Genomic DNA, 19945 nt, shown 5'->3' on the forward strand with positions numbered 1-19945 from the left:
ACAATCCCTGTGCTGCATCTCTCCTGAGAATCTGGGAAAACCTGCCAGATTAATTCTCAATGCCACCTGAAAGAACTGCTTTAGAAAAAGATCCCAGCGACCTGTCACTATGTGCCCGAACACCAGACCAAAAGGGACAACTGACCTCCTTCCATATCTTTTTTTTTCTTCAATAATTTAGCAAGTATTTGGCCAAAGTATTCTGTTTTGTAACAGACCTCTGCAGAGAGAATTTCTGTATTTTGTCAGTGTATATGTGAGTGTGTATGTATGGGAAATTTAAAAAGGAAACTATCATATTTCAATCTGTGTGCTAATGCTTTGCTTCGTTACCGGATAAGTCTTGTTTGATAATAAACTGATAATTTTGTTGTTTAAAGAAATAATAAAAATGGTTTGTGTATTTTATTCTGCAATAAAGAGTAGAGTATATAATTGACCACTGTCTGGGTAGACATTTAGTTGTGACCTGTGGAGAAATGGAACTAGAAAAGACAGAACACTCCTCCCACCTCGGTCATAACAGTTATCCTTTAAAAAAGGATAACAATAGATCAGGGAATGCAGCACCACATCTGTTGCAGGAAAGGGGCAATTAGGAGCTTCTGGTAAATGCAGAAACAGTCCAGCTAGTCAACAATCATTAAATGGGAAACTCAAAAGCACAAACATGACATTAGAAAAGTTAGAAATGCAGCAGGAAATGCGTTTTAAAAGACAATGTAACACACAATGTGCTGCTTCCCCAAATAAACAACTTTCATTTATATAGCACCTTTAATGTAGCAATATGTCCCAAGGCGCTTCACAGGAGCAATATCAAACAAATTTTGACACCAAACCACATAAGGAAATATTAGGGCAGATGACCAAACAGTAAATGAAGGAGGTTTTAAAGGAGGAGAGATAGATAGAGACAGAAAAGTTTAGGAAGAGAATTCTAGAGCTTAAAGCCTGGGCAGCTTAAGGCACAGCCGCCAATGATGGAGCAATGAAAATCGGGGAATGTTCAAGAGGCCAGAACTGGCAGAGAGCAGATATTTTGGAGGGTTGTGGGGCTGGAGGATATTACAGAGATAAAGAGAAGTGAGGCAATTGAGCCACAGCAGACACTATAGGAGACAAACCGGAGAAAGATGAGAGTTCAGAGCTAGGGCAGGGGGTGAATTTAGAGGCAGTTTCACCAAGTGAGCTAGGGAAATGGAGGGAAAGTCGTCCATGAGCTCCTCGTGGGTTGTTGGAGGCAGTGGTGGAGAGAGGGGTTTAAGCCAACAGTTTTGAAGTAGAAAAAAGACCACAGGGTGATACTGGAATAGCAAGCAGTTTTGGCAGACAAAAGCAGTCTCGATAGTGATCTATATGATCCAACCAGATCTGGTGGTGAATGGCTCAGTTGTCGCTATATCCTTTCAAGTCTGCGTCCCCTGCACTTAAGGAAGCCGAGATGAGGGCCATACTGGGGGAACAGCCAGGGTGAGAGTGTGTAATGGTCTTATTGGGGACTACAGCATCAAAGGTGAAGGAGGGAGTATGATTGAGCAGATTGGAAGCTACAGAAATGTGGTGAATGGAGGGCCAAAAGCTAGACAGTTGGGATTTTGAAAGTGCAGCTGTAAGTAAATTTGGAAAAAGCTTTTCTGTAAAGTACAGGGAAGGAGGTAGGGTTGGAAGGGGGATGTGCGTGAAGAGCAATACATGGAGGTGAATGTGCATCAGCGAATCATTGCCTATAATGTGCAACCTGCTTATGTTCCACCAGGAATCTGACACAGAAACCCAACACCATGCTCAGGAATCACCAAGCAAGCTACTGAGAAATCCACACAGTAGTGTTTTCGACTGATGAGTGCATAGTCTTTCCCCATAGGAACACAGCTCACTTGCCTATATCCAGAGAAAGATTAGGCACAAGATGTATCACCAGAGGTGTCGGGTAATGAATGCTACAGATATAGTGAACTCCGAATTCAATTCAGTAGCCTTTTAAGGAATAGAACTACAATTGAGAATGGAAGTGGATGCATATGCCTTGTAGTTAGACAATCCATTGAAAGTGTTAATAGACTTTGGAACGTATAAATACATCTTTTTAAAATGGTTAATTATTTCCAAACAGATTTCATGCATTTTCCCCTGCTATGAAATAATGATGAGAACTTTTTCCCTTTTTAAAGATCAACCCACAAGTTTTTTTTTTAAAAACCAGCACCCATTCAAATCCTCAAATATTGACTTCACTGTAAATGGGAGTGTACGTCCCTCACTGCAGCCATCCATTAGTAGTTAGCTGGTTAGAAGTATTGTTAGATTTCTCAAGACCAGTAGGAAGTTTTTTTCCCCCAAATAAATATACTTTGATGATCAGTGCAAATTTCATGAATGCTATTTGCATACCTCATCCATTTCCTCCTCTCTACATATTTTTATCTCTGCCCTGACCCATCACAAAGCATTTAATGAGGTGCAGAGAGCTGCAGAATAGTTTTGCATTTGCAGGGGAAATCTATGATATGGCTGTAGTCTTGTTCTTTGGTGGAGTTAATTGTTTTTGAAAGCCACTGGAATTAAATGAACATTGAGCACTACAGCCTTCTGTTGTGGTTCGGATATGAATCCAGGAATGGAGCATCAACAGAAAGATGTCAACTTACTGAAGAAGGGCTAACCATGCCCTTTCCCATTCACAAATCAGAAAGTTACCCATTTTTTGTAGGTGCATATAAGATGTAAATTGGACCCTCTGTACCAATAAACCAGGTAGTCCAAGCACAGTATTGTATAAAATATGAGAACTCCTAAAGGCACTTCATTGTGATAGTCATTTTAATGTTCAGAACCACAAAGCAACAATTTCCTTTATAGGACAACTAAACAGACAAAACAAAACGGTGTGCTTCTGTTAACAAGAATTGCTATGGAAACAAACAATATTTAAATGTCAAAAAAAGGTCAACATTCAGAGTAAACAAACATTCTTTTTTCGGTTTTCTTCAGGTGCTGGTCATACAGCTATGCAACCCTCCTAACAGCCTGTGTGGAAAGTGTCAGCATTAACTCACCCAACAACAAAGTTTAGATACTCAAGATACATTGATATGGCTACAGATATTCAGGCTCTACATGAGATCCATACTATTCACTCAAGGAAATTCCGCAAATTATACATTTCAAGTCACAGGGACTGTATACCACTGTTTAACCGTTTAACACTTTGAGAATCATAGTAAGCAAAGTGCACTAATGGAGAGGCTTCGTGATGCACTTCCAGCTCACAGGTGCATCCCTCCAATCTCCTGCCATCAAATAAGGGTCGACTATTGTGGGCAACGGAACTCAACAGAGACATCAAAAAAGTAAAATAATCTTAGTTGAGTTTGACAGGAACCAGACCAAGTTCATGAAACAAATATTGCATTTTGAATATGGTCTCATTTCACTAAAACAAACCTTGCTGCTGATCTAAAATGTGGCACATTTCGCCCTTCCCTAGGGCCTAGTGGGAGTTGCAGTGAAGTGGGATTTAGGGCGGGATCTTCCACCCATTCACAGTTAACACAAGAAATTCAGGTCTTAGTCATCCCAGAAGCCATCAAAACTGAAGTGTGATTCAATGTCATTGTTAGATACAGGTTATAAATTGCTAGGTACAATTTATGGCTGTAATATGTCGAGGAAAACAAAACAGACAATTTTCAAGAGATTGTGACAGATAACGTGCATTATAGAACCTGCAAATGACATTTTGTACAGAAAAGATATGACAAGGATCTAATTCCCATTCTGTAATGAAATCAACTGGGCTGACTGATGTTTTAATGATCACTGTACAGTGAAGTTCATCTGACTGTAAACATGAAACCATACTTCTGGTGAATACTCTTAATGGAAGCAAAGCTTAATTCAAGATTCAACACCACCAAGATTTTCAAAACACACAATGTAGTGAATTGATAGTCTGAGCAAGGATGGCTAAATTATATCAAATAACATATTTTCCCTTTTCCTCATCATTTAGAAGGAAAATTACATGCAAAAATTATTTTAAGGCAAACCGTCCCCCCCCTCCACCCCCCAACATTTAATACAAATCGTTTTTGGTTGTTAAGGAAGCCTGCTTCCCAAAATACTGATATGAAAAACACAAGTAAAGGATCAAAGACAATGCATACAATCGGAAATCACACTAGACAAGATCTCCAAGTAATACTGCTGCCGTATTGTAATTGGTCCCATGATTGGCTAACCAGAAATGACATTTTCTGCCATCACTAAGAGCAAAAGGTTAGCACAATGTTCCAAGTGCTAGTACCTGGTATATTTATACCATCAGTCTGAAGGTTAGTTTGACACACAATCTTTCCACTGTGTGTGGTTACAGGAAAATATGCCCAGCATATTTCTTCCATGATGGCAGACAAGATTTATCTTAAGGACAAATAGTAACTCAGCTGCTTTACTTGTTTAAAAAAAATTGGATTGCTAAAGTGAGCCACTCGCCTCCATAGATCATTCAGTTGAAAGTGGAGGACTGATACAGGGCTACTTAGCGGTCAAAAGATGGGCTGGCTTACAAAGTGGGATAAGCAATCCATGTCTGCGCACGCACCTCCTCAAAACTGCCCACCTTCTGGTTTAGCTGAGAATCAGGGGACTGTTTTCCAACCAGCAAACAGATTTGAGTGCCAGGTAGCCCTGGAACTCAAAATCATTACCAGCTAGTTGGGAAGTAAGTGTTCCACCTGTATTCCTGGGCCATTCTTGAAAGTTTAGTTATTCAGCAAGGCTCTTCAATCAAAGTAGGACTGAATGTGCAATTAGGTGTCCTCATCATCATCACTAATGACATCCCTCCTTTCAGGGTTTGCAGTTTCACGTTCCCGTAGAAAATCCTGGCGAATTGCTTCTAGTTCACTCAATTCCAGGCGTACTTTCTCCAAGTGGAAAGCCCTCCGATTATGTATTAGCCGCATTGGAAAGGGATTCATGTCCACAAAGGCAATGGTGGTAAGTTTTCTAGAACACAAGACAGCAATTAGAATTCTGGAAACAATTTTGACAAAACACTTGATTGTGCCCCCTTCCTTCCCCCCAACGCCCTCTATAATTTTTTCTTATCAGGATTGTCAGTGGTGGGAAAAATCAGATCCAGGTATGCTCATCTTCAGAAACAGAATCCCCTCGTTAAGGTCCAAAGGAAGAGATGAGGAATCCTGTGACATCTTGACCATTCACAGGATTCAGGTTGGCCTTTGTTGCATTGCTTTTCGTGGGACCTTGTGTGCACAAATAGGCTGCCGCTTTTCTTAGATTACAACTGTGACTTCAGAAGTGCTTAATTGGTTGTAAAGCGCTTTGAGATGTCCTGAGGTAGTGAAAGATGCTACATAAATATTTCTTTCTTTTTACAACTTTAACCAGTGTGCAGTGGGCTCTTAAGTTTGGCCTGAATTAAATACAGAAGACACATCCAGACTGGAGTACAAGAGTCAAGTGAAGAAACCCATTCTAATGGGTGGTTGCCAGGTGTCTGATTTGAGTTAGGCGTTTGCAGTTTTCATAAACCCTCATGTCCTTCATTGTCTCAGTAAAATTATATTATCCCCAGGTTTCCCTTTTTTTTTTTAGCTTTTCCATAAAACCTATCCAACTCAATTTTTTTTCCCTCCCCTCACTTCTCTGAAGTACAGATGCCGACTGGCCTGCTGTGCATTTCTAACATCTACAGATTTTATTTTAGACTTTCAACATCTGCAGATTTTTCTGTGTGTCTGATTTGAATGACAGTGCCTTGTTCCAGTGATCAGCACCAGTCTATTCCACTCAGGTTAGTGGATCGTGTTGCTCCGTGAGTTTTGTACTGAGAAAATCTCAAGTGTATCCATAAACCAACAGAAGTATTCTTCTTACTCAAAGGAAATGTACAGTACGAGGAACTTGTTTGCAGCATCGATCCTAATAATACTATCCTAGAACCAAGTAAACACCATCTCCACTCAAACACGTTTTATTCATTTATGGGATGTGGCAAGGCCAGCATTTAGTGCACATCCCTAATTTGCCCCACACATCCTTATCCTAAGGGGCAACTAGCTAGAATAAATGCTTAGCAACTAGGCAATTGTTAAAGCAGGGAAAATACCAATACCATGTATTGTCTAGAGCAATAAATCCTATCAAATGATTTTGCAGGGAAAGTTGAAATTTCTCATCCAAAAGAAAACAAAAAATCAGACACATGGACGGGCGGCAGCCGGCAGAGCCGTGCCAGGAAGAAAATGAGGCAGGATGTACAGCTGCTTTGGGAGCGCTCTCGGGAAGGGGCGTACTGCAGAATGCCCAGGTTGGAGCCAAGTGATGTCCTGGAAGCATCATACCTTCTTCTGAAATCGATGCGTGGGTCTGGCAAGGATGGTTATATCTCAAGTTTTGTAAAAATGGGAGAGTTTTAGTTAAGTTGGTGTCTTGGCTGTACGTACACACACGCTGATCTGTGGCAGATACTACAACTGAGAAAAGGAACTGATGACATGGGGAGACAAATGGACAGATGCACAATCAGAATCTAAATTTCCCAAACACCTGAAGTAAAAGGTGAAGATTAAAACATTTGACTTGGATACATTTTAAAATCGAGGATGTGGCAAGCAAAGCCGCTCTAGCCGAGAGTAAAGCAACCTTCAACTGGACATCACTGTGCAGTTTGACTTTTGGTTTGGCGTGAGTAAAATTTGCCCTTTCTGGTTTCTGCCAGTTAGAAAATATGTAGCCTGGTGGCTCTTGTAAAGGTGGTTTCTCTAGGGAGTCCTAATTAGTGGGTTCAGCAGCTCCACAATTGTTGGCCTACATTTCCCAGTAAGCCATGCCTTCTAGTGCCAGGCTGACCTCAAGATCTCTCAAAAGGGTTTGAACCCCAACTTCAACTGTCTCCTCTCTGTTCAGGCAGACCCAACAGTGCTCACCTGGAGCGTTTCCAAAGTGAAAAAAGCCACAATGTTGTCCTGCAGCAGTAATATCCACAGTATACTTAAATCATTCCAAACAATACCTCCTAACCCAGCTTTTCACCACTCCTCAGCTCAACACTCATCTCACCAAAGTAAAAGAGAATCATGCTGGGAAAGGAAGGTACAGATACAACAAGCTGGAGAAGCAGACCATTTCGTTCGGAGAAGGTTGTGAAATTTTCATCTATGGTTATTATGGAAACACTGTATTTAGTACAAATTCAGAAGGGTCAGTGGCGAAACACTTGTTTGGTGCTATGGTTGACCAATGGATAGAGGCAAGAATATCTCCCCACACTTTGAAGTTTATGAAAATACAGTAAGCTAACCTTAATTGCTCTGTTTATTAGAGACAAAAAGTATTTTCTGAATGTCAATTTAAACTGGATGATGAAATAACACACCCAGGTTTTTGTTTATATCTTAACTGGACCAAAGTAATAATCAGTCCTCAAACAAACTACAATACGGAAAACTCGACGCAAAATGAAAAGAATTCTATAGAATTCAAAAGTCATACGATTAAAATATTAGATTTTGTGCAATTTCAAGTTTGACATCAGAATCCATTGTTTGCAAAAACCTTCTCATGTAAACCGAGCCAAAATGATCCTTGCAATAGAGAAGTTTAATGATGGTTACTAATTTATGTTGTTTCTGTTTTAGTTCTTTCCCTCATGAAGAAGTTTCTTCACTTGATATGAATGCATAGGAAATAGGAGGAGCAGCAGCTGTGGCCCAAGCACTGACCCTTGCGGTATCCCACTGGTAACAGCCTGTCAACCTGACGATGATCCATTTATTTCTACACTCTGTTTTCTGTCCGTTAACTAATTCTCAATCCATGCCAGTATATTACCCCCAAATCCATGTGTTCTAATTCTGCTTACTAACAACCTGTGTGGGACCTTATTAAAAACCTTCTGAAAATCCAAATACACCACATCCACTGGTCCCCCTTATCTATTCTGCTAGTTACATCCTCAAAAAAACTAACAGGTTTGAACAAAGAACAGCACAGCAACAGGCCATTCCATCCTCCAAGCCTGCGCCGATCTTGATGCCTGCCTAAACTAAAACCTTCTGCACTTCCGGGGTCCGTATCCCTCTATTCCCATCCTATTCATGTATTTGTCAAGATGCCTCTTAAACGTCTCTATGGTACCTGCTTCCACCACCTCCCCCGGCAACAAGGTCCAGGCACTCACCACCCTCTGTGTAAAGAACTTGCCTTGCACATCCCCTCTAAACTTTGCCCCTCTCACCTTAAACCTATGTCCCCTAGTAACTGACTTCCACCCTGGGAAAAAGCTTCTGACTATCCACTCTGTCCATGCCGCTTATAACTTTGTAAACCTCTATCATGTCGCCCCTCCACCTCCGTCGTTCCAGTGAAAACTATCCGAGTCTGTCCAAACTTTCCTCATAGCTAATGCCCTCCAGACCAGACAACATCCTGGTAAACCTCTTCTGTACCCTCTCCAAAGCCTCCATGTCCTTCTGGTAGTGTGGCGACCAGAATTGCACGCAATATTCTAAGTGTGGCCTAACTAAGGTTCTGTACAGCTGCAGCATGACTTGCCAATTTCTATACTCTGTGCCCTGACCGATGAAGGCAAGCATGCTGTATCCCTTCTTGACTACCTTATCCACCTGCGTTGCCACTTTCAGTGACCTGTGGACCTGTACGCCCAGATCTCTCTGCCTGTCAATACTCCTAAGGGTTCTGCCATTTACTGTATACTTCCCACCTGCATTAGACCTTTCAAAATGCATTACCTCACATTTGTCCGGATTAAACTCCATCTGCCATTTCTCCACCCAAGTCTCCAACCGATCTATATCCTGCTGTATCCTCTGACAATCCTCATCACTGTCCGCAACTCCACCAACCTTTGTGTCGTCCGCAAACTTACTAATCAGACCAGCTACATTTTCCTCCAAATCATTTATATATACTACAAACAGCAAAGGTCCCAGCACTGATCCCTACGGAACACCACTAGTCACATCCCTCCATTCAGAAAAGCACCCTTCCACTGCTACCCTCTGTCTTCTATGACCGAGCCAGTTCTGTATCCATCTTGCCAGCCCCCCTCTGATCCCGTGTGACTTCACCTTTTGTACCAGTCTGCCATGAGGGACCTTGTCAAAGGCTTTACTGAAGTCCATATAGATAACATCCACTGCCCTTCCTTCATCAATCATCTTTGTCACTTCCTCAAAAAACTCAATCAAATTAGTGAGACACGACCTCCCCTTCACAAAACCATGCTGTCTCTTGCTAATAAGTCCATTTGTTTCCAAATGGGAGTAAATCCTGTCCCAAAGAATCCTCTCTAATAGTTTCCCTACCACTGACGTAAGGCTCACCAGTCTATAATTTCCTGGATTATCCTTGCTACCCTTCTTAAACAAAGGAACAACATTGGCTATTCTCCAGTCCTCTGGGATCTCACCTGTAGCCAATGAGGATGCAAAGATTTCTGTCAAGGCCCCAGCAATTTCTTCCCTTGCCTCTCTCACTATTCTGGGGTAGATCCCATCAGGCCCTGGGGACTTATCTACCTTAATGCTTTGCAAGACACCCAACACCTCCTTTTTGATAAAAGAGATGACTGATCATGTTTGTTAAACATGATTTCCCTTTCAGAAATCCACATTGACTCTGCCCAATCCTACCATTATTTTCTAAATGTCCAGTTATAACATCCTTTAGAATAGATTCTAGCATTTTCCCTACTGTTGGTGTCAGACCATCAGGTCTGTAGTTCCCCATTTTCACTCTCCCTCCTTTCCTAAATAGCGGGGTTACATTTTGCTGCCTTCCAATCTTCAGGAACCATTCCAGAATCTATAGAATTTTGGCAGATGATCACCAATGCATCCACTATCTCTACAGCCACCTCTTTCAACACTCTGGGATGTAGATCATCAGGTCCAAGGGATTTATCAACTTTCAGTCCCATTAGCTTCTCCAGTACAATTTTTTTTTTTTTTAAACTTAATACTAATTTCTTTCAGTTCCTCATTCTCACTTGGTTCTTTAGTACTTCTGGGAGGTTTTTTGTATCTTCCTCTGTGAAGACAGACACAAAGGCCGGAATTTTATGCCACCACAGCGACCCGGATGGTGGTGGGTGGGGGTGGGGGGGGGGGGTGGCGTAAAATGGAGCGGGAGGCTCTGGGTGGCTTTCCTGGCCCGCTCCCACCCCACTTTTTGTGGGGCGCGGCATGAAACGGGACACCTGCCCTAGGCCAATCGAGACCCTTAAGTGGCCATTTAATGGCCTCCGCCCGCCTCCACAGGTATTTTACCCATGGCAAGCAGGTGTCTGGTAGGCATGAAAGGCTGCCCAGTGATACCTGGTGGACCTCCAGCGCACCAGGGGGTGGGGGGGGGGGTGCGGGAGGTGCTGACAATCAGGCACAGGGTGCCCGATTGAGGGCCCCACCCCCTTCCCCCCAAACGACCACCCTTGCCTCGCCAGGCTGCGACCGATCTGCCCGGGGAGGCAAACAAAACTTACCTTGGTCCTGGTTCTGTGTCCTCGGCTGGGATGCAGTCCCAGCAGTGGCCACCGCTGCCGGTGGCACTGCTGGGACTGAGAGCTGCCAGCTCGATGATTGGCCAGCAGCTCAATGAGGCGGGACCTTCCTCCCTCAAGCAGGTGGAAGTCCCACCTCGGGACAATTAAAGCCCAGGGACACTTAAAATGTGGGTCGGATCCCCGGGCTGCATGGATGCGGGTTCGCCACCGACTTTGACGTTGGTGGCCAGCTCCCATCCATCCGTCCGTCATAAAATCCAGCCCAAAGTATTTGTTTATTTTCTCTGCCATTTCCTTATCTCCCATAGAGACAAGGCATTAGAAAGGGTTCTTGCATTGTGAGAGCAATAAACAGTGTGTACTGTTTAGTTTTCTTGTTTGCTAGATACTTCACATGGTTTATGGCAGTATACCTCAACCTATTTCTTCAGAAAACCTGTAGTCTAGAGGCTGTTATACAGATTGCTGCTCTGGGGAGTCTGAACCAGGTTGTTCAGCAGCACGATAAAAGTCGATTGTTTGCCTGGTGTTGGTGCCAAAATTACAGCCAACAAAATAACTATTGCTAGGCTGAGCTGAGGGTCAATGCAAATCTTAAATTCACTGCCCTGTTGTCCAACCTCAATTGAAAGAAAGATATTGGAGAATTTCACAGCAATGCAGCTCCTCGCACTAACTAAAGTAAACCGATCGGTAGCCTTGACAATGGTTTCCCATTGGAACTGCAACCTAATGTAACGGAAACCTGCTAACTATACAATTTTTCGTGTTTGTTTCTGGAAACACCATGTTGGGTATTTAATATTTCATCAATAGATCCTCTTCACACTTCACTTTCCCCACCCCTCCCCAAACATGCTTCATCACTCCCATTTCTCAACACACAGCAATACTGATGGAGGCAGCGTTTGTAACCATTACTGCTCTCATTCATTAAAGTTGTTAAATTATTTTTCTGCAGGATGAGAATCATTGTTTGGATTATTACAAAGTATTACATAGAATTTACAGCAGAGACAGGCCATTCGGCCCAACAGCTCCATGCCATGTTTATATTCCACACAAGCCTCCTCCCACCCCTTTTCATCAACATACCCTTCTATTCCTTTCTCCCTCATGTGCTTATCTAGCTTCCCTTAAATTATCTATTCACTTCAACTACTTCGTTTGGTAGAGGTTCCACATTCTAACCAGTCTCTAGGTAGAGGTTTCTTCGAAACTCCCTACTGGATTTATTAGTGACTATCTTATATTTATGGACCCTAACTCTGGTCTGCGCTGCAAGTGGAAACATAGAATGAAATCATAGAATGGTTACAGCACAGAAGGAAACCAGTCAGCCCGTCATGTCCGTGCCAGTGCTCTGCAGGAGCAACTCACCTATTCCCACTGCCCTGCCTTTTCCCCATAGCCCTGCAATTTTTATCTCTTTGGATAACTCTCCAGTTCTCTTTTGAAGGCCTTGATTGAATCTGTCCCCACCACACACTCAGGCACTGCATTCCAGATCCTAACCACATCTTCTATGTTTAGCTTATCAAACTGCTTCATAATCTTGAAGGCCTCATTCAGGTCACCCTTCTCTTTTCTAAAGAAAAGAAGCCCAGCTTGTTCAAATGGTCCCGACGGGTATAACTTCTCAATTCTGGTAAATCCTTTCTGCATCTTCTCCAGCACCTCCATCTTTTTTATAAAATGGAGACCAGAACTATTCAGTTATTTAATTGCACTGTTGATGGTCTGAATTTTACATTGCTCTGATGAGGAAACTTGCATCAAAAGAGGGAAAAAAAATCATTCCCAGCAGTCAATCGCCGTAAAACAAAATGTATGAGGAAAAATTCATTAATACTGGGACACACAGTAATTATGGAAGTCTAACTGAGCATCGTGTTCGGCTACTGGACTGGAGACTGTGTTTATGGTGGAAATCATGCAAAGTGTAGTGAATAATTTTAATTGGTAGAAAATATGATCTTTAATGACTTGTTGATTTTGTCAGCCACATGGCAAACATATATTAATTAGTGTCATTTAAATTACAAGCTAAGTGTATGATAGAAAATAAACTATACCCAAGGGACTCACTGGCTGTACTTGTACGGCTAGCACTACATCTATGAATTGCTGAAGCAGGTTTTTTGAAGGTGAAGGTATCTGAACCCTTCAATTATTAGATTATAGCTCGATTACTCAATCTCATGTATTGTACAATCTGCAGAATTCCTGCTGTTCAGTATATCAACTTGCACTTGCAGTGCCTTATAAATACAAAAATGCTGCAAGGCTCTTTATAGGGGTAAGGAATCCCAGGCAGCAAGGAGGGGAAATTAAGGGAGGTGACTGCAGGTACAAAGGAAGGTTCTGAAGAGACATTTGAAATTGGGATAAGAGGCAGCAAGATGGAGGGGTTAGAAAGAGCGCTCGAGAGCACAGTAGTGTGGAGACTGAAGGTTAAGCCACCAATGGTAGGGTGGGGTATGTACAGTAGACTGGTATTGGTGGGGGGGGGGGGGGGGGAAAACGGTGGGGGGGGCGGGGGGGTAGAGGTGGGGGTGTGTGTTGGGATACAGCATTGGAGAAAATTGAGAGAGAAGGTGGAGCAAGGACATGGAAGGAGCTGAAGAGGACAAGGGTTTAACGTTGATCCTTAGTCGCCACTGTCACAGGGCACTGTAAATCCAACAAGATACCAATTTTGTTTTATTACAAAGATAATGCCTAGGTGAAAAGCCAACTCCCTTAAGCACAGGTACCAGCAAAATTGGAAATGAGAGGAAGTAACTTGTGCTGTGTTTAGATATCGAGCTTGTTTGTTTTTAAAGAGATGGGGGAAGAGGGAAGCAAGAGAAGAACACAACTAGAATTGACAATTACCTCAGGACATCCTTATAGGACTTAGTATTACTCCAACTTACCGTGCATCAAGAATAGTGTGAGTGAAGTATCTCAGATACTTGAATATGGACATATTATCCTGAAGCTTTAGAAACTCCTCTTCCTTGAATTTGAAGACTGCAAGTGCATATCGAAATATAACCTGTGCACAATACATTTAACAAATAAACAGCTTGTGTCTCAATGACCACAACTAGCAAAATCTAAAACACAGGTAAATTTAAAACTTAACATGTTAAAAAAAATTAGAGCATGATGATCAATGAAATACAATAAAAATTACAAATCATAAAAGGAAGTTACACTAAGATAATGTCAGATTTATATAGGTTACAGTGCCTGTGATAATATTTCCATTTTGACTTATAAAATTTCCAGAGATCATAAGTATAATCAGCAGTCACAAATAAGGAAAAAGCAAATACTTTTCAGTCCCATAAAGCTAAACCCAAAGATTACCATTAAAAAGAGTGAATATTGTACTGTACCTTTGGACCCTCATACAGGAACGAATCCCAGATACGGAACATGATGTCACTGACAACACTGTCCACAAATATCACAAGGAACCAGTTAAAGGTGATGAGTGAGAAATCAACCTTGTACTGTTCAAAGTGAGCATGTAACCGTGGCAGCTTCTCACTCAGTAAGTCTTTGAACACCCGCTGGTCCACCTAGTGTACAGAAAGGAACAATTTCAAGTACATAAGAGAGAACCCACATTTACATAGAGAACCCTTCCTGTCCTTGGGACGTCTCAGAGCCCCACGCAGCCAATGAGTTAACTTTGAAGTGCTGTCAATTTACACACAGCAAGGTCCCAGAAACAGTCTGCTGGACAGGCACTGGAAGAAACCCTTGCTCTTATTCAAATACTGCCATGGCATTGTTTATGTTCACCTGGTTTAACGTTTCATCTGAAAGTGTAGCATTTTTTCAATACTGCAATCAAGTGCCAGTCCACATTTGGTACTCAAGTCCCAGACTGGGGCTTGAACATATGACTTCCTGACTCTGGTGAGTGAGATATCACTAAGCCAAGTTGGTACTTAATACATTATAAATGTTACATCAATATCCCAGATGTCACACACTGTTTGATGCAAGTTTCTGTATCACAGTTTATATTAGGGGCAGAGTTTCTGTAGCTTCTTAATTGATCTTCCCTTACAAAGGAATGCTTTTGACTTATCACTGACTCAACAATTCATGGAGCATCTAAAACTAAGTCATAATCTCAGGAAAAGAGGTTGGCTATTTAGGACCAAGATGAAAAATATCTTCACTCAGAGGGTTGTGAATCTTTGGAATTCTCTACCCTGGAGTGCTGTGGATTTTCAGTTGTTGAATATATTCAAGGCTATATGTAGAGCTATATTGCTAAATCATTCTCATTGAATCATACAAATGATATGGCAGAGGAGGTGGCCATTCAGTCCATCATGCCTATGCTAGCTTTTTGAAAGTTATCCAATTAATCCTACTCTCAAAAGGGGATTAGACAGTTATATGAAAAGGAAGAATGTGCAGGGCAATGGGGAGAAGGCAGGGGAATGGAACCAAGTGAATTGCTCTTTCAGAGCACCAGTGCGGACATGATGGGCCGAATGGCCTCCTTCTGCACTGTAATGACTGATTCCTGTTCTTTCCCCTTAGCCCTGAAAATTTTTCCCTTTCAATTATTTATCCAGTTCCCTTTTGAAAGTTATTAAATCTGCTTCGACCACTCTTTCAGGCAGTGTTTTCCATATTTTAACAATTTTGGGCACTACAGGAATCAAGGGATATGGGGATAGGGCAGGGAAGTGGAGTTGATGGAAAAGTTCAGCCATGATCTTATTGAACGGTGGAGCAGGCTCAAGGGGCTGTGGGTCTACTCCCACTTCTATTTCTTACATTCAAGAATACACAGCAATTACCTTTAAGGGTATATACATTTGGTGAATAATACAATTTATTTTACATTTACATCTCTTTCAAAGAGCAGGGATAGGCATGATGGGCCAAATGGTCTCCTTCTCTGCTACATCATTCTATGATTCAATGACTATGATTTAGCAATATAGCTCAGCATATAACAAAGCCATTTGTTTTGTTTATTACTGGCTGCAATGACTGGACATTATCAGTATGGAGTCGATCACTTCCCAGTTCTCATTCAGCCTCGCTCATAGCTAGCTTGACACCATCAGGACTCTATTTTTCTTCAAATGTGCAAGGTCTTGTGCTCACCTATACTGCATTAATTTGTCTTGACTCTACTCGCTTTCAAATATTGTCTGGTTTCATTTGGAACTTCTGACTACGTCATCTGACTCTACCTCCACCCGCTAGCCTCAATTTGGCATCTGTAAACCCAAACAACTAACGATGTATGAAACAAGGTTATCTACATCAAAAACAGCGGAAATCCAATAATAACGCTGAGACACTCCACTCAGAACATCTCCTCAGCCCGACACCACTGTATTAACTAGTACCTGCTGTTTTCTCTAGTTTTAACCAAATCCTTTTACTTAGGATATTCAAGCTTCTGTCATCTTCCATGTGGAATGTCAGAGGGTTTTCTGCAAGTCTAGGCACACCAAATCTTACAGCTTTCCAACCTAATGGAGCTGCCGGCCAATCAGCGGGTCGGCAACTCTTAGTCCCAGGAGAGCCACCGGGAGCGGTGACCACTACTGAGACTGCAGCTCAGCTTGATGATGATGATGATGATGTTGGGGAGCCCCAGAACCAAGGTAAGTTTTTGTTGCCTCGCCAAGGGTGATTGGTCGGTCTTTGGCGAGGTAAGGGTGGTTGATTGGGGGGGACGGGGCATTTTGGGTGTTGGGGGTGGTTGGGGCAGCGGGGGCGGCCCTCCGTTGGGCACAGGGTGCCTGATCATGAGAACACCCCCCACCCCCAGGCCGTCAGAGAGCCACCTGCTTTTATCAGGTGGCTTTATTCGGCCCTGGGCTACCCACTTGCTAAGGGTAAAATCCCCGCTCTTTGGGGGGGCGTAAAATTCTAGCCACTATTTCAGTAAGCGGCATGATGCCAACAGGTTTCTCTGGTGGAAATGCTAATGTTTCAGGTCACTGAAGTTTCATCTTTCTCCTGGCCTCATTTGTGTAGCCACTGCAGAAATCAACTAACATTTAAGAGGTGTATTGTAGTCAAATTAAAAAGAGAAAGCAATCATGTATTATCTTACCTGTGACCCAAGCAGGTTCTTTGTATAATAGTCTGGAGTCATAAAACACTCTGCAATGGCAACCAGGCACCAAAAGGCTTCTTCTTGCTCCAGGTACAGAAGTGCTATTGCTGCCAACCTATATGGAAAGGTTTCACACATTTTAATGCAAGCTAGTCACTCCTTCTCACTTTAGCAGTGCATTTGCTGCTAGACAACAACAATTTCTGTATGCACATGTTCCACATTCTAAACCAAGAATAGGAAATCATCCTCACCTGTGACCTCTGCATTCTGTAATAGAATGTACATAATTACAGATAATTAATAAAACAATTACCCACTAATAAAGTCTAGACTAGGTGTCACTGCGATCAATCTTTCATAACTTTGTGCTGCCCATAAAAAAATTACTAATACAGAGGGAAGCTGTTAAAGGGAAGACAAGAAATAATCAAACGACATAAAAACTGGTACTTTCTGCACCCCTGGACTCAATGTATAATGTGACCATAGTGTAAGCTTTGCTGAATAATACAAATCAAAGTTAGCTGTTCATTCCACCTATTTATAATGCAGTGATTTTCCAATATGGAATCATCCAGCACAAACAGGAGGTTATTCGGCCCATCGTGCAAGTGCCAGCTCTTGGAAAGCCCTATCCAATTAGTTCCACTCCCCTATTCTTTCCTGAAAGCCCTGCAAATTTTTCCTTTGCAAGCATATATCAAATTGCCTTTTGAGTCTGTGCTCACCATCTTTTCGGGCAGTCCATTCCAGATCATAATTTATTGCCTAAAAAATTCTCATTTTCCCTCTGCTTCTTAATTTGAGACTTCTAGTTACTGACCCTCCTGCAAGTGGAAACATTTTCTCCTAATTTACTCTCGCAAAACCAATAATTTTTAAAATCTGGATTAAATCTCCATATAGTGCCATCTCCTATTTTCAGTGAATAATTTTTTTTTTATATATTTGTTCATGGCACATGTGTGTTACTGGCAAGGCCAGCATTTACTGCCCTTGAGAAGGTGGTGGTGAGCCACCTTCTTCAACTGCTGCAGTCCATTGATGTAGGTATTCAATGTCTAGGTCTATCACTTGCATCAAAGTCCTTGTATCAACATGAAATGGTGCTGCCCTGAGTGGAGATAATCAACTCTGTAAGGTTTATACTGAAAACAGTGACAAACAGCACCAACTCTCAGCACCAGAATGGAGACACACAGGTTTAAATCCATAAACCCACACACTACAGTCTCTCAACCTCAGCAGCATCACTTTAGAGAACTGCTTAGTAGATATTTCCCTACAGGGAGAAGGGTCATCTGCGGGTCACCTTGGACAACTTCCAGCAGTAGGATGGAGTGGCACTGGTAAGATTAGGGGACTTCCCTCTCTGCTCTGCCATGGATGGTGCATTTTTGTAGGAAGACATTGCAGGGGTGGGGGAAAGAAAACTTAAAACATCTAAAAATAAATTTAACAAGATTATACTCACAAAATTGAAGAATTTCTATACATTTAAGATACTGACAAAACACAATGGTAATATATTCAAGCTTAAGTTGTGTGTGCAGTCTTAATACAAGGCTGTTCTTTCATCAATTGTTCCTATTTTGCTCCTCACAGTTATCGAATGCTATCTCCTGGGTAAGGCAAGTAGCCTGCGATTATGTTGATCTGGGTAATGAACTTCATCCAGACAGGAACAGAGGCACAGAAATTTCTACCTATATTGGGTTTTTTCTAATGGCGACTGACAGTCATTTTACCAATGACTGGAAGCACCAAAGAGGAGACAAAGACTTTACCATGTGGAAAGTAGAGGTTGAATTTTGAAAATATTTTTATTGCGCCAATCTTTTCCATCCTCGCAATGCTGGTTTATTTTCAATCCAGTAAGGTCAGTGCTCCAGTTATGGGGAGTGTATGCAAATATTTTAAAGTACATGAACACAGTGAAGCACCCACTGGTCTAATCTCCAGATGTGTCATGGGGAGAAAGATCACAGAGCGGGTCATTAGCCCTTCCCTATTAGAGCATTTCCCTGCCATGTGAAAAAGCAGGGAGGGAAACATGATGAAAGGAACTAGCAGCAGGCAAAGGCTAGAAAATCTGGACCTTCTTTGTAACAGAACTGGATTATATTTCAGCTGATGCTGATCAGACAACATGCCTACAATTATAGAGTGGATCCGATGAAACAGATAACATGCATTGGCCACTGTAGACTCTCCCTGTAAGCATTTGAAAATTAAGAGATTTTTTTTTTGGGGGGGGGGGGGGGGGGAGACCTTGGAATCTGTAGTGATCCTCTCCTATCCCATGCATTACAACATAAAAACCATCCTTAATGATGCTCAATGACAGCTATTAAAACCGAGGAAACTCAGCCTGTCCCGAGCTAAAGTCAGGTAGATTTTAAAAAACAGAAAATGCTGGAAACGATCAGCAAATCAGGCAGCCTCTAAGGAGAGAAACAAAGTTAATGTCAACTCTGCTTCCCTCTTCGCAGATCCTGCCTGACCTGCTGAGTATTTCCAGCATTTTCCATTTTTATTTCAGATTTTCAGCATAGGCAGTATTTTGCTTTTGTATTAGATGGATTTTATCTGTGTTAACTATTTGTTTAGTTTAATTTAATTTTATTAATCTTTGTATTCGTACACTGGACAATGGAGTTTTTGTGCCCTGTACAATTTTGTTTGTCTTGTGCTTCGTTATAATTTTGCAGGAATGGGCAGCAAAGTATTAAAAAGCCAACAAAGTACTAAAAAACCAGGGGTACGTCCTTTACAGCCTTAATGAAAGCCAGTTCCTTAAATTAATACTTTATTATCTTTTCTCTTGAGCAGACTGACCAGTTTATTTTCCACACTACCCATCACTTAGATAATGCTGCTGGCTACCCATTATCATTTCACATTAGTTAGATTCCTTTAATGCGGCAGATTGTCACTTTTTCCAAAATATGTTGTTACAGTAAACCAGCCAGAAATTTGGGGGGAAAAAATACTAATATATTTGGGACTGACTGGCTTTCTACATGAATTTTGCTACGGACTGTAGGTTCTGACAAGCACCACTAGATGGCAAAGTCTACACATTTAAGCATTTCCCGGCATGTCTGTTCCACCAGCCAAACACTACAAACACCTATTTAGCCAACAACATGGTCCTCCAGCAAAACAGCAGATAAACAAGGCCAGGGACAAACATTAACTGCAAATTTCAATGAATTCTTGTTGGGGTGGGTGGTGGGGGCAGGGAAGGACAAGTATCATCTACGGTCGCCTTGATCAGCATCCACAAA

The 19945-nt window shown here is 41.9% G+C and overlaps 1 protein-coding gene across 6 annotated transcripts in view; it reads right to left on the reverse strand.

The window, feature by feature from the left end:
• Positions 1 to 2805: 2805 nt before the first annotated feature.
• tbc1d2b (TBC1 domain family, member 2B) overlaps positions 2806 to 19945 on the reverse strand; it is a 141012-nt gene continuing 123872 nt past the window's right edge. For all 6 annotated transcript variants that reach the window (XM_068015282.1, XM_068015283.1, XM_068015286.1 and 3 more), the window contains exons 10-13: positions 16650 to 16767; positions 13942 to 14127; positions 13474 to 13595; positions 2806 to 5013 (exon numbers count right to left, since the gene is read on the reverse strand). In XM_068015282.1, the coding sequence (XP_067871383.1) occupies positions 4815 to 5013; positions 13474 to 13595; positions 13942 to 14127; positions 16650 to 16767 (625 nt within the window). In that variant the 3' untranslated portion in view covers positions 2806 to 4814. The remainder of the gene's footprint in view (positions 5014 to 13473; positions 13596 to 13941; positions 14128 to 16649; positions 16768 to 19945) is intronic.

This window comes from Heterodontus francisci, chromosome 35, assembly GCF_036365525.1.
Source record: "Heterodontus francisci isolate sHetFra1 chromosome 35, sHetFra1.hap1, whole genome shotgun sequence".
Taxonomy (NCBI): domain Eukaryota; kingdom Metazoa; phylum Chordata; class Chondrichthyes; order Heterodontiformes; family Heterodontidae; genus Heterodontus; species Heterodontus francisci.